The sequence below is a fragment of the Lissotriton vulgaris genome, chromosome 2_1 (genome assembly GCF_964263255.1).
Source record: "Lissotriton vulgaris chromosome 2_1, aLisVul1.2, whole genome shotgun sequence".
Classification (NCBI taxonomy): Eukaryota; Metazoa; Chordata; class Amphibia; order Caudata; family Salamandridae; genus Lissotriton; species Lissotriton vulgaris.
In genome coordinates, this window is record NC_141687.1 from 1,016,167,003 (window position 1) to 1,016,180,598 (window position 13,596).

Below are 13,596 nucleotides of genomic sequence, written 5' to 3' on the forward strand. Positions count from 1 at the left end.
AGCCCCTGTGGGTGGCACCTTATTACCAATTGTGCAATTTACCATTGACATCTACCAGGGAGATAATCCCCTCAAACTACAAAATGTTTTTGAAATGGCTAAAGGTAATCCTGCATGACTTAAAGATTATTGGTACTCAACACGACTTAGCTGTAGGCACACTCGAGCTCCAGGCTGCTGCTCAATGCGTAGCCAGACTAGTGGGCGTACCTAAGACCCACTTGCGCACCGTCAACCAAATTAGCACATACTTTCAAGTCGCTAACCCGGGCAACAATTCTAGCATCCCCATTAAGGAGCCATACTCGTGGTATACTAAAAATTGTCGGCAAAAAAAGATAGATCCTAGCAGCAGCTAATAAAGACAAGAACCCGTTGCTCATAAAAACTGCTTGCAAATCCTACAGAGCAGCCCTGCAGGTGGCAATGTTAGAATGGGACGAATTTAGCTGGCAGCATCTCAAAGAAGCATGTTTTGCAAAGATGCTAATCTGTGTTGGAATCTAGTCACCTGGGGAAGTAAGTCAGCACATGCTCACCTGTGAACCACTTCACGGGCCAGGCATTGCACCATCACTTCAGAAATCTCCACTCAATGCCAGAGGCCACCCCACCCGTGGAGCCAGACGATTTAAATGCGCCCTCTGTAGAAGTTGAGTGTTTTGACCTAGTGGAGATAGAAGCCACAATAAGCAAAATAGTACCCTCCCAAAGCAGCAGGACCAGCTGGCTTGCCAGGCGATCTTTTTCTCGCCAACCCTTCTAATTGGGCACGGTACATTGTACTTCTAGTAGATGCAAAAGCTAATGGAGCCCTGGTCTCTGAGTCATGGAAGGCCGCTGCGGTAATCCCTATTTATAAAAAGGGAGCTAGAGATGACCCTTCCAATTACAGCTCCATTAGCCTGATTGATGCTATGCAGAAGGTCTTCGGCCGAGTCCTTCTCCAGAGGATACAGTCATGGACTGAGGACGAAGCCATCCTTTCCCAGTACCAGGCCGGCTTTAGACCAAGGACTGGAACGATGGACCAGGTTTTTTTAGGCTCCTCCTTATCTATTGGAAGGTAGTGGTGATTGGGGCAATTGCAGTCTTTATTTTGCATTCATCAACGTAAAGACTGCTTTTGACCTGGTTCCTGGAGCCAAGTTGTGGGCAACGCTTAGTGAGATGGGCATCCCCCCTTTTGTCCTCAAACTGTTGATCCGGCTACACAAGGGCAAATTCACCCAGGTCAGATGGGGGTGTAAGGACAACTAACAGAACACATCCCTGTCAATTGAGGAGTTCGACAGGGCTGTGTTCTAGCCCCTACCCTATTCTCCCTTTAAGTGAATGGGGTGGTTAGCTTTCTCCAAGAAGACCCAGCTGACTCGCCAACTCTAGGGGGCAACAAAGTACCAACCTTGTGGTTCGCCAACGACACCCTGCTTATATCGAACACCCCAGCCAGGTTACTACACCTACTTAACAGGTTCCAACGTTTTTGTGACAATCGGGGGCTGGTCATAAATAGCTCAAAAACCAAATGTAGGCTTTTAACCCCTTCTCTGTGGGGCTGATTGCCCTGCTGTGCTGAGGGGAGGGGCGGCGCGCACAGCGCCCCCATGCTCATGACGAGCTCAGCTCGTCATGAGCTACGATGCTCGTGTGCTCATGACGAGCTGAGCTCGTCACAGTCACACCCGTTTGTGTAGAATGCTCGCACAGCAGGGGAATTAGCCTCACGTGTGAACGTTCTAACGGCCATGACAAGCTCAGCTCATCATGAGCAAACGGGAACCGTGGCTCATGACGAGCTGAGCTCGTCATGAGCATGGGAGGGGTTAATTTCACAATTCATATAGGAGTAGCCCTCTGCTGGGTGGGACATCCCTGGAAAGGGTAGACACCTTTGAATATTTAGGTGTCAGACTCTTCAACAAAATGTCATGGAGGCCCCACTTAGCAAAGACGCTGGTGGGACATAAACAAGTGGCTGGAGCGCTAGGCAAAGAACACTGCTTTTCACACTCTAGGCCGGTAGCCCCTGCCCTTGAAGTTTACGATGCCGAAGCAGTCAGCCCTTCTCTTTACGCAGCAGAGGTTTGGGGATTTGACAAGCTCGATGACCTCTGTAGATCCGAGCATACATTTCTTAGAGATCTGCTGATGTTATCTAAAAACGTCCCTCTTGCCCCTTTATTGTTGGATATGGGCAGGCGGTCGATTGGAGATGTAGCTAGGTTACGCCCACTGCTCTTCTGGGCCTGCATTAGGCGGACCCCGGAGCTTCTCCCCTATGCTGAAGCTCTTACTGGGATCATTCGCCTAGACACTGGCCACAAAATTGACTGGACTTCTAATGTTAGAAAAATGCTGACAGCTATAGGGCTTCAAGCTCACTGGGAAAGGCAGGAACCCCCAAGGAGAAACAAGCTCAAACGACTACTGGGAATGGGGGGACCAATGGGAAAGCCGTAAACCCAATGTTGACAGACTAACAACAGAATTTTATTCACACAAACAAATTAGATGTCTCAAGCCCGTTTTAGTCTTAATCCAGGTACCCAGGGACTGGATATTGTATATACATTTTAGGTTTGGAACTCTCCCTGTTCGCGAGATAACTGCAAAATGGATTTCACGCAATGAGACATTAAAATATTGTTCATGCTGCAGAGCCCATATAGAAAGCATTGCCCATGTGATGTCCGCCTGCCCGTCATACAACACCTCGTGGGCTTTTTGGCTAAAACCGATTTGCAAGCAACTGGGCACACAGGATTACCATACAGCCCTGTGCATCCTTGGTCCTATCCCAGACTTCTTTTTCCTTGTTGCATGGCAAAGTTTCTTGGCCAGGCATGGCCTATCTGATGGAAAGCTCTCTAAAGAATGGCACAGCCCCAATTTGAATGAGGCTGCGACAAAATTGTGTCACGACTTTTAGACTGTTTGGCCAAGTTACAAAAGTAAGGGCCCGATGTAAGTAAATCTCATTTACCGACTCTAGAATACTGAATTTTAGCGATTCGGTATTCTAGATTCGGTAAATAAGATGTAGGAAAATATTCAGTAATTTTTACCGATCGGTATGATTCGGTAATTACCGAATCGGTATTTACCGATTCGGTAATTGCCATTGATTCCTATGGGCCTTGAGACCCATAGGAATCAATGGCAATTACCGAATCGGTAAATACAGATTAGGTAAAATTACCGAATTGTCAAGGGGGACAAGGTGTCACCTTGACACCCTGTTGCACCCCTGATTCTGGCTTGTGTGCCATGTGACACATATACATGCCCTTAGGGCATGTATGTGTGCCACATGGCACAGGTGTACATGCACAGATGTGCATGTACACTGGAATTCGTTATTTACCACAAAATATTATTTCGTGGTAAATAACAAATTCTTAAGGGCCTGTGGCACTGTTTTCAGTGCCACCTACATCTAGATTTACCGATTCGGTAAATTTACCGAATCAGTAATATTTAAGGGCCCTACATCTCAAACTCCAAATACCGGTTGGTAACGGTCGAAATCGGCCGTTACCGACCGGTATTTGGCCACCTATATCTGGCCCTAGATCTCATGCACAAGCACTTTATTTGTTAATCTCCGCTGTTATTTCAAGAAAGTTCAAAATTCTTCAGCAAATTAACAATTAACTTTAATACCAGAAAGGTTTTTATTAAGATGAAATGTTACCTAGTTTTATCTTGTTTTTTATTGCACATGATGTATATTTTTTATCTGGTGTACCAACGTTTAATTAATCGAAAGTGACAATTGTATTTTTGTGCCAAGGGTTTAATAGACCATCGTGTTGTATTGTCTGCTCATACAAGTTTCATCTTGTTGTACGTAATATTTGTTTTGTTTGTACTTCTCTTTTAAAAATGGTTTTCTACAGCTTTTATGACATTTTCTGTCGAATAAAGATTATACAACAATTAGAAGATTATTGATGTATGCACTCTCGACCCCCGTTAAAAGTGGCAATTGATAGCCATTAAGGTGCTACTCATTTCAATGTTTTAGGAAGGTCAATCTTGAGCAGATAGGGATACAATATCATTCCTCTACCGTCAGTAGGACCAACGTGGCTATCCAAGGAATCAGGCAGAAATATGTTTTTCATTCAAATCGCTGGCAAGATTAATACAATATTTCTGTTGTTAGGGCTGTGCTCGTGCTCACCAATAAAATCAAAGAGAGATACAAAATTCAGAATGTCATTAAAACAATTCATTAGAAAAACACAAAAAAAATTGGACCATTTCACTTGAAATGCATGGATTAGTCCAGAATGTGTGGGAATGGGCAATAAAGCAGAATCAAAGGTAATTTTAAATCAAACTGCTAACCCTGCACGGGCTCTCCTGGACATGAAGGGCAAGGCAGGGACAGAAAAACAGATTTAGGACCTAAATCTTCTGCAGCATAACTATATTATAGGAGTAATATATTCCACCCAGTTCTTCATTCGAAGTTTGACAGCAAGCCCTGCTTATTCCAGCTCAAGAACTTAACCCTTTTGGCCAAGCCGGAGTGTACTGATGGGTAGTTAGAAAGCACTTCTCTTACTCCGCAAGCACTTCATTATTAGAAGGGATTGCTGTCACCTTATAAGTGGTAGTAACGCCGGTGGTGTAGTAAAGAAAATGCAGTTGAGCTCTTGTGTCAATCATTGCTGCACTTCCCAACCAAGATAGAAAAACAATTGGTGGGCACAGGTGTGGAGGAAGTCTGTACATCACAGGAGTAGTTAGCTCTCTTGAAGCCCCTGACCTCTTACCAGATACCTATATAAATATACCTTGACTCGACTTCCTCGGGTGAGACCCAAATTGGATGACTGAATCAATTCTCCTGGAACAAACGGTTTAGCAAAATTGACAATAATACATCCGCCCACATATTCCTTTTCCATGGGTCCCACTCATCCCACTCGGCAAACGAACAGTATGTCTGAAGGCAATCGGGCTTTACTCCGAATGTTGGAAAGACATTGGAATGTAGCCAATTCATTAACTGTTCAGTACTCCTGGTCGCCTCGGCTGGCAGTCTAGGAACCTTGGGCAGAAAAGCAACATAAGGCAAAGTAGTAGGTGGTAAATGGCACACTGAATGAAGTATTGCCTTTTACACGATCCAAGGCTGGCATATTTAGACAGCCAACAGAGGGGCAGGGAGGGGGTTGAGATTGCTAGGGCAGCTGGAGCACGATAGAGATAAGGGAGTCCCAGATATCAGTATAGATTGCAGTTGAGGAGAGAACGCACATGAATGTTGGGAAACTCTATTATTGGCAATAGAGGGAGAGTCTGTGTTGAGGTGGTAGAAAAATAAATATTGGGTTCCCCCTGTGACGTGCCATTGGCCTCGACCCCATGACCTCAATTTCTTTATTTTGGATGGCCTCTAAAAGGTCAAGCAGCTGACGGAGTCAGACAGTCAAGATGGAGTTAAAACTCCCAAACATCTGAATAGGAAATTCATTGGTATCATCATAAATTGAGGACGGGTCAGAGGAGAGGGCCACAGGATTGTAACGCTGATTGGTCCACAACAGCATCCACCAATCTTGACTGTTTCACATGTTCTTTGCATTTTGCACGGGGTGATCTGGCCGCAGGAAGCTGGATAGGTATCATTAGCGGCAGGTAATTTGAGGAAGTTGAAGTGTTAGGGCAAATTCCGAACTAGTCCCACCTAGTTGGGTGAGCAGGTCACTGTGGCCAGTAGATAGTGAAAGTTCATGGCTAACAACAGTAGAGGGGAGAGCTTCCCTTCTCCAAGCTGTATTTCTTTGTCAATAACTCTCTTTGCGGATCAATAAAGCCGCCCAGAGTTGAGTTTTTGGCTTTATTTATTTATTTATTTATTTATTTAGAGTTTTCTATAGCGCGATCTTGAACCGATTAGGTTATCAGTGCGCTTTACATAAGACAGCATTCGATGTCCAGTGCCCTCCTCTGCCGTGTAGCGGGGGACCTCTTCCAACCCTCCGAAGTCGTCGAGCTGTCGGGACTAGGCTCCTGGAATGTCAGCTGCCCCTTTACAAGGCACTTTACATAGAATCAGTTACGTTTCACATTTCAGGAACACATTTCTTTTTGCTCTAGTGAGTAGGGTTATCTCTTCACACGGGGGAAGGGGAACACCTGGCTATATTCCAACAGTTCCACAGGCGATTAGTCGTTAAAGCTATAGTTCTAAACACAGGGAGGGGATACACATGGATACAGTCTAATAATCACATAGGATACTAGTCGTTAGAGTTGTCTTCTATCCTGACAGGAGGGATGTGACTGGAAACACTCTAAGGGTAATATATAGGGGTGGTAGAGAGTACAAAGGACCACTGCAAACACTACACTAGTACCAGCATAGAGGAGGGGTGGGTGGGATGCAAGGGTCTGGAGGGAAGGGCTAGAGTCCAGCGAAAACTGTCCGAACAAACAGCAGCATTCACAGCATAGATGAAGGGTGGGTAGGATGCAGGGTATGGAGGGAGGGTCTAGTCCAACGAGAAAAGTCCTCCAGAGTCCACCAGGGCACTATCCTCTGCGTTCGTGTTCGTGTTCCCGGAGCCTGTGTCTGCCGGTCAGAGAAAGCGTGTCCCCCAGGGCGCCATCTTAAAGTCAGGCACCGGCTAAACAGCGTGGTCAGCAAGGGGGAAGGGGGGGGCAAGAGTCTCGGCGGGCGACAGCGGGTGGCAGCGGGGGCCGCAGTGGGAGCCCTACATACCGCTCAGGTGATCAGCGCCTGTCCGACTCGCCCCCGGTCTCCGCTCTGTTGAATCAGGCTTTGTTTGAATTAGGTATCCCCAACCTGAATTTGCCCACGTTGTAACCTCACACTCTTTCAGTAGTCAGAACCCAGGCATACAATATCACGGACTAGCTGCCACTTCACTCGCTGCACAATAACTAAGGAAGAGGGGTGTATAAATAAACTAGCAGCCCGCCCCAGCGTTGCCTGGGGCAGAAGGGGGCTGGGGGCTGCATTTTTACCCCGGGGCAGAAGGTGGCTGGGGCAGCATGTTGTCGAGCGGTGCACCCGCCGACTCCCTCCCGCCCCGCCTCCCGCCTCGACTCCAGCAACATCCGATGCAGCCCGCGCGGTGCACCCGCCGACTCCCTCCCGCCTCCCGCCCCAGCAACATCTCCAGCCACGTACCTCTCACTGCTCCTCCGCTTCCTGCTGCTCCTCCCAGCCCTGCCACTGCTCCTCTGGTTCTCGCCGCTCCGCAGCTCCTACCGGCGCTGTTGTCCTCCGCTCTTCCTGGTTCTGGTGAACGCCGCTCCTCCCCTCACGCAGACGTCGCTCATGTCGTCTGCTCTTCCTGGTTCTGGTGAACGCCGCTCCTCCCCTCACGCAGACGTCGCGGCCGGCGCTAGTTGCAAGGGACTACTTTTTTAAATGTATTAATATTTTAAACAACGTTTATTTTTTATTTTTATGTAGCCTATGTCCTTCTGCTTGCCCTGAGGTTTTCTAAGATGTCTTGGGTGTGTAGATTGGCGCTGTGGTTCCCGAGATTACCTTGCCCAAAGGTGCAAGTTCTCTCTTTATAATAGTAGTATAGATAAGCACTACAAAGTTCCCAGACGAGCCGCCAAGGTGTAAGCTAAGCCTAAGGATGGGCAAAGACCAGGCTTGGCTTGTCAAAGTGGCCCCACCTTGCTCCCTCAGCCCTCATGGGGCAGCACTGGGAATCCTTGGACTAATAGTCCCTGAAGCTCCTCTTGTGTGGGTTTGACTATGCTCTAGTCTCTCCCAGGAATGTGCACATGCAGTGGCCATTTCTACTCCTTAATTAGCCCCCCTTCTAATGAGTCTGCAGATCCGTGGGGTCCAAGATTACAAACAGGTCCTTGAGGGACACGCAGAAATTCCTCCAAATATTGCCGCCCTGAAGTCCCATCTGCTGCACATTATTATTCTGTTTCAGTCTTCTGTTTCTCCACCACCAATCCTGGCACCACTCTCCTTACCTAGGCCAGTTGCCCCTTAGTTTGCCGTTATGCCCTGCAGGCCTTGTCAGTCACCCCAAATGTCATTCGTCACTCACCGAGCCCGGGAGAGTCTCTCTGGCCATGGCACAACTGAAGTCCTGGTGGATCCTCCCCCTTCTTTTAACTGTTTCCCTGAGACAGTCCAGCAGTCTGTTAGCTGTCCTACCACTCCTTTCCCATCTAAGTAGAGCGATCCACCAAGATTCGGTTCTGTGGATTTCTGTGCTCGGCATCTTTGGACCACTCACCGCCGCTACCAGTGGCTGCCAGAGACACAACCCATGCTTCGCCCAGTGGCAAGTGCCTAAGGCCCATAATGGAACTCTATACTCCGAGTTTAGCACAGTGGTCACTAGGAAAAAGACTCTGTCATAACGACTGTTTCATTCAGTGACCCTCCAAAATGGTGTTTTGGCACCTTAGTTTATCTTCGATAGCGGTTTGCAGATTGGTCACAGGTGAAGTATGAGTGCTCCTTAGTGAGGCCTCATTATAATTGGTTACATTGATTACAATTACAATTGTTTAAAACCCCCATTACTTCTTCATCCTGGAATTACTATTACTAATATTTCTCCATTGTGGAAATTGAGGGGGAGGGAAGGGGGCCTAGGTGGCAGGGAATTACCAAAGATTAACATTTTGTGAGGAAAAACACAGAAATAGTTTTTTCCATCTGATTATCGGATGCTTTCTCATGGAATGTGAATTGGAGATTTTGGCTGCTTTGAAAAGGGTTATTATTTTCAAGGTTACTATGGATACTTAAAACGTTGTGCTTCAAAACAAATATTTCACATATATGGTATGCATAAAAAGTGTGCATTAACACTTTTCACTGGTAAATGTCCTCACATGTGTAAAGTGGTTATTGCGTGAAAATGAAAAAGCCTACACAAATATTACACAGAACTATAGAGTTACAGTAGTAGTCACAAATCGGTAATACTACCTGCACCTAACCCCTGGCATCCAGGAGTTATTTATTAAAGGTAGTGTATGCACTTGTCTTACACTGCTCAATTCTGTGCTATGACTACAGGCTTCCAAAATGGTGCGTAACATTTGCGTTGCATTGTGCTACTTGGTGTCACTTTGTGCCACTCAAATAACCATAGTAAATTGAGAACCCAGGCTTCCGACCCACGTAAAAAAAAAAACGAACTTATAATTTTGTTCCGCTAGTCCTGCCTGAATATAATTTCTTTACATAACTATATGTTGTGGGTCCTACTTCAGCAAGTGTCTTTGAACACAATATATGTGCCCATTTTCAACACACCAGTTTCTGCCTTCATGCTTTGTGTGTTACAGCCCAGGGCACCCCAATTCAGTATTCTCCAATCCTGTATGTTCAAGAGAAAAAATATAAACTCAACAGATAATTGCATGATTGTGTTTCTTTCCTTTCTGCAGAGAATGAGTATATCTACACCACAAGAGAGAAAGATATAGTCCGAATCAATGTGGAAACTGATACCACTACTGTGATTCTGAAGAACACCACAGTGGTATGATTTTTTTATATATGCCTTCTGACTTGTACATACAAAAATGTAATACATCCACTGAAAATATTCTCTAATTTTTATCAACAGGACAGCTCCAATGCAACCTATTTTTCACTATCTGCTGACCTAAAATTTGCGCTACTTAGATACAACTATGAAAAGGTAATATACATGTATTTATCATCCAATAACCTTTCCTCATTTCGCATCCCTATGAAAGGTACATTTTGGTAAAATGACTCTTCTTTGTTTGTTTTCTTTCTTCTGCATGACAGCAGCTCTCTGAGTCTCAAAGCAATGCTGGCTCCCGCAGGAGGTGGGGAGCTGGCAGGGACCACGGGGGCATGCAGGCTCCCCCGTGGTCCCCAACACTGTGGCCAGGCCCTGGGGGTGGGGTCCCTGGGGCTGACATCGAACCGGCGAGGGGGGCACATAGTCTCTCTTTCCCTCGGTTAAACAAATATTTGAAGGCCCGACCCGAGGGGTTAGGGTCCCTGAGGCCAAATTCAGCCATCCCATGTCAAAAATAGACGAATGAAAGAAAGGGCAGGCCCCGGCGGATTAGGGCCCAGGGTCAAAATTGGCACAGGTAAGGGGGCCCTGAAAAAGAAAGGTCGGGCTCTGGGGGATGGGATCCCCGGGGCCCAAAATGATCCAGGGCACCCCTGTGTAAAAAGAATCACGCCCCTTTTTCTCCATCACTCTGCAAATGCCTCCTGGCATGTTGCTAGGTGGGGGATGAACTCTCCTTGGCTGCTGAGGGTTCTTAGGGGCCAACAAGACCTCCTATTACCTCGAGTAAGCCCCACACACAGTGGGATTGTTGGGAGGTGGTTGGATGCCATGCCCCCTTTTCAAAACACTCTGAAAACGAGTCTCTAAATGCGCTGCTAATGGGGATGATGTCCCCCTTGCGTCCTGAGGGCCTAAGGACTAAAGTGGACTTCCTACCCCAAGCAGCAGTGTACCAGAAGGCATGTTTGTAGAGTGGTGGAGATAGGGTGTGTGGCCTCTGAGGACCTTTCAACAAATCAGCTGTGTGCGTCTTACTTGAGGAAAGAGGAGGGCTAGTTGCCCCCCCCCAAGGACCCTCAAGAGCCAAGGGGACGTCATCCCTCACTGAGTAGTGCACCAGGAGCCAGGCTTGCAGAGTGGTAAAGAAAGGGAGCATGGCCACCAAAATCCTTTCTGCAAACCTGCGGTGCGGGACTTTCTGGAGGTAACAGGAGGGGTAGGTGGCCCCCAAGAACTCGCAATATCCAAGGGAACTTCATTCCCCTTCTAGTAGTGCGCCAGGAAGTGTGTTTGCAGTGTGGTAGAGGAAGAGGGCATGGTCTCCTATCAAGTCTCAGCAATCCTGCTGTGTGGAACTTACTGGAGGTACCAGGAGTGGTAGCTGGCTCCCAAGGATGTAATTGGAGGCCAACTACCCCTCGTGTTTTCTCCAATAAGTCCCACTCAGCAAGATTTCAAAGAGGTCTTCAAAGACCACGCCCCCTCTCTCCACCACTCTGCAAACGTGGTGCAAGTTGCACTTCTGCTTTGGAGATGGGTCCTTAGGGGCCAAGAAGCCCTCCAGGGACTTCCTGAAAGTCCTACACTGCTGGATTTCGGAGAGCAGATTGGAGGCCCAGCCTCCTTTCTCCACCACTCTGCAAACTCAACTACTAGTTTAAAAAAATAGAAAATCACTGAAAAAAAAACTAAGGTCACAGGGTGAAATAGTGTTATGATTTAGTCCTCAGGATCGGTTTGTTGATTGGTAAGCCCACCTCTAAATCGAGCCAATGCCTGAATAGCCGTAATGGCACAGAGCGTTGACAGGATTAAGTGAGGGGATAATAAAACAGATCAGGGAAGGAAAGGAAGGGGACAACAGGGAGGGAGATCTGAAAGACATAAACAGAACATATACATAAGACTAGATTCCTATGCTTTAAATTTCACAATGCTCCGGAAAGTACTATAAAGGCCTATACCTGTAAAAGAAGAATAAAGCCTTGTAGATGTGTAGAGGCAACGTAGGGGTTGATACAGTGTAACTAAGAATTGACTCCACTAAACCTCACAGGGGAAGAGTGTAGCCTACACCTCAAGAACCCCTGTTAATAGAAGAGTCAAATACACAGTTAACACCTACAGCAAAGTTAAGCAAATAGCCTTTCCACACAGTTTATATGCCACACACAAAGCTCCACTGGAACTCCTGAAGTTCTCAACACCAACTAATAATTCATAGCTAGGTCTAAGGTTTCATCCAAACACAGCAAAGAAACCAGTACCGCAAGAGATGCTATCCAATGTCTAATAGCACCTAAAAGAACCACCACCGTTGTCCGAAAATGCCAACCGAGACACATCCAAAGAACACCCAAAGCAAAGTTCCGGTAACACGATAACACCGTTATCGCTGAACCCCCAAAACAAACAGGAACCAAAAGGCAGCTAACATCGTTCTGCTGCGAAGAACTATGGTGCAAGCACCCTTACCGCACCAGGACCGAAGAACTCCGAATCAGAAACTGCACCAGGACAGGAATACCCGACACCGATCCCCGGCCGCCATTCTCTTTAAAGAAATTCCTCGCGAGAATGCAGCACGTCCCGGAGGATCTCGGGAACTGTAGTTCTATTCCGGAGCATGCCGGGAAATGTAGTTCGTGAACCCCGCGATCGTGGCAGTACATCCCTCTCTCAACTGCGGGGTCTTGGGCCAGGCTTCGCGGGACATCTCCGATGAAAAGCAGACAACAACTTGGGAGCATGAACACCTAGAGCAGGTTCCCACGAGTTCTCCTCCGGCCCGTACCCCTTCCATGACACCAGATACCACAATTTACTCCTCCGACGAACCACATACTCTATCTCACCCTGCACCAGCACGGGGGTAGGACGATGTTGGCCCTTGGATAATGAAGGTTTCAACAAAGAGACATGAAACACCGGATGGATGCGGAGATGGGTAGGGAGTTTTAGTTTCACTGCCACCGGGTTCACACGTTTCAGCACCTTATATGGCCCAATGTATCTAGGGTTGAACACACTGTGTTTTCTGAAACGCATATTCCTAGTGGACAACCACACCTCATCCCCTGCACAGTACAGCGGACCTTTCCTCCGGTGTTTATCAGCAGCAGCCTTGTACTTGAGTTTCACAGCCTGCAGCTGTTCCTGCGCTTTAACCAGAGTCTCCTTAATATGGGCCACCCTATGAGCCACCCCTGGAAGCAGGGAGTCCGTTTTCAGCTGCACAAAGGGAAGAACACGAGGGTGTCTGCCATACAAACAATAGAATGGGGTGTTCTTGGTGGAACCGTGCATGGCATTGTTGTAAGCCACCTCTGACAGCCACAAGTAGTCTACCCAGTTCTCCTTATCATTATCCACATAGCATCTCAAATACTGCTTAAGGGTCTAGTTTAACCGTTCGGTCTGGCCATCGGTTTGCGGGTGAAAACTGGTGGAGAGGGCGGAGTCTATATGCAACGAAGAACAGCATTTCTTCCAAAAATGAGCAGTTAACTGTGACCCTCTGTCAGATACAATGACACTTGGCAGACCATGTAACCTCACCACGTTGACCATAAGTAGTACAGCCAGCTGACCCGCCGAAGGTACTTGTTTACAGGCCACAAAATGCCCCATTTTCGACAGATAATCGACCCACACCATAATGGCCGTACAACCCCTGTCAGCTGGAAGACCCACGATGAAATCCACCGATATCCGATCCCAGGGGATCGTCGGAGTAGGGAGAGGCTGCAACAACCCCTGCGGGCGGGCGTGGCCTGATTTCATCCTCACACATTGAGCACAGGCGGACACCCAGCGCCCAACATCTGGCCTCACAGAGGGCTACCAAAACTGTCTCTGTACATGCTCCAGAGTCTTGGCAACACCAAGATGTCCTGCACTAGGTGACTCATGGCACCATACATAGACCTGCTTTCTCAAGGCCCAGGTAGGCACCAGTAACCTGTTACGAAACATTGGCAGGCCCCCATGCAACCTTCATTCCGGATGACAACCAAGCCAGGTCTTCCAGACGAAGAAGTCCACCCCTTTCCTGACA

General features: G+C 47.4%; 1 protein-coding gene across 4 annotated transcripts in view; it reads left to right on the plus strand.

The window, feature by feature from the left end:
• LOC147731545 (dipeptidyl peptidase 4-like) overlaps positions 1-13,596 on the plus strand; it is a 688,588-nt gene that overhangs the window by 314,932 nt on the left and 360,060 nt on the right. For all 4 annotated transcript variants that reach the window (XM_086956608.1, XM_086956609.1, XM_086956611.1 and 1 more), the window contains 2 exons: positions 9,430-9,524; positions 9,612-9,686. In XM_086956608.1, the coding sequence (XP_086812734.1) occupies positions 9,430-9,524; positions 9,612-9,686 (170 nt within the window). The remainder of the gene's footprint in view (positions 1-9,429; positions 9,525-9,611; positions 9,687-13,596) is intronic.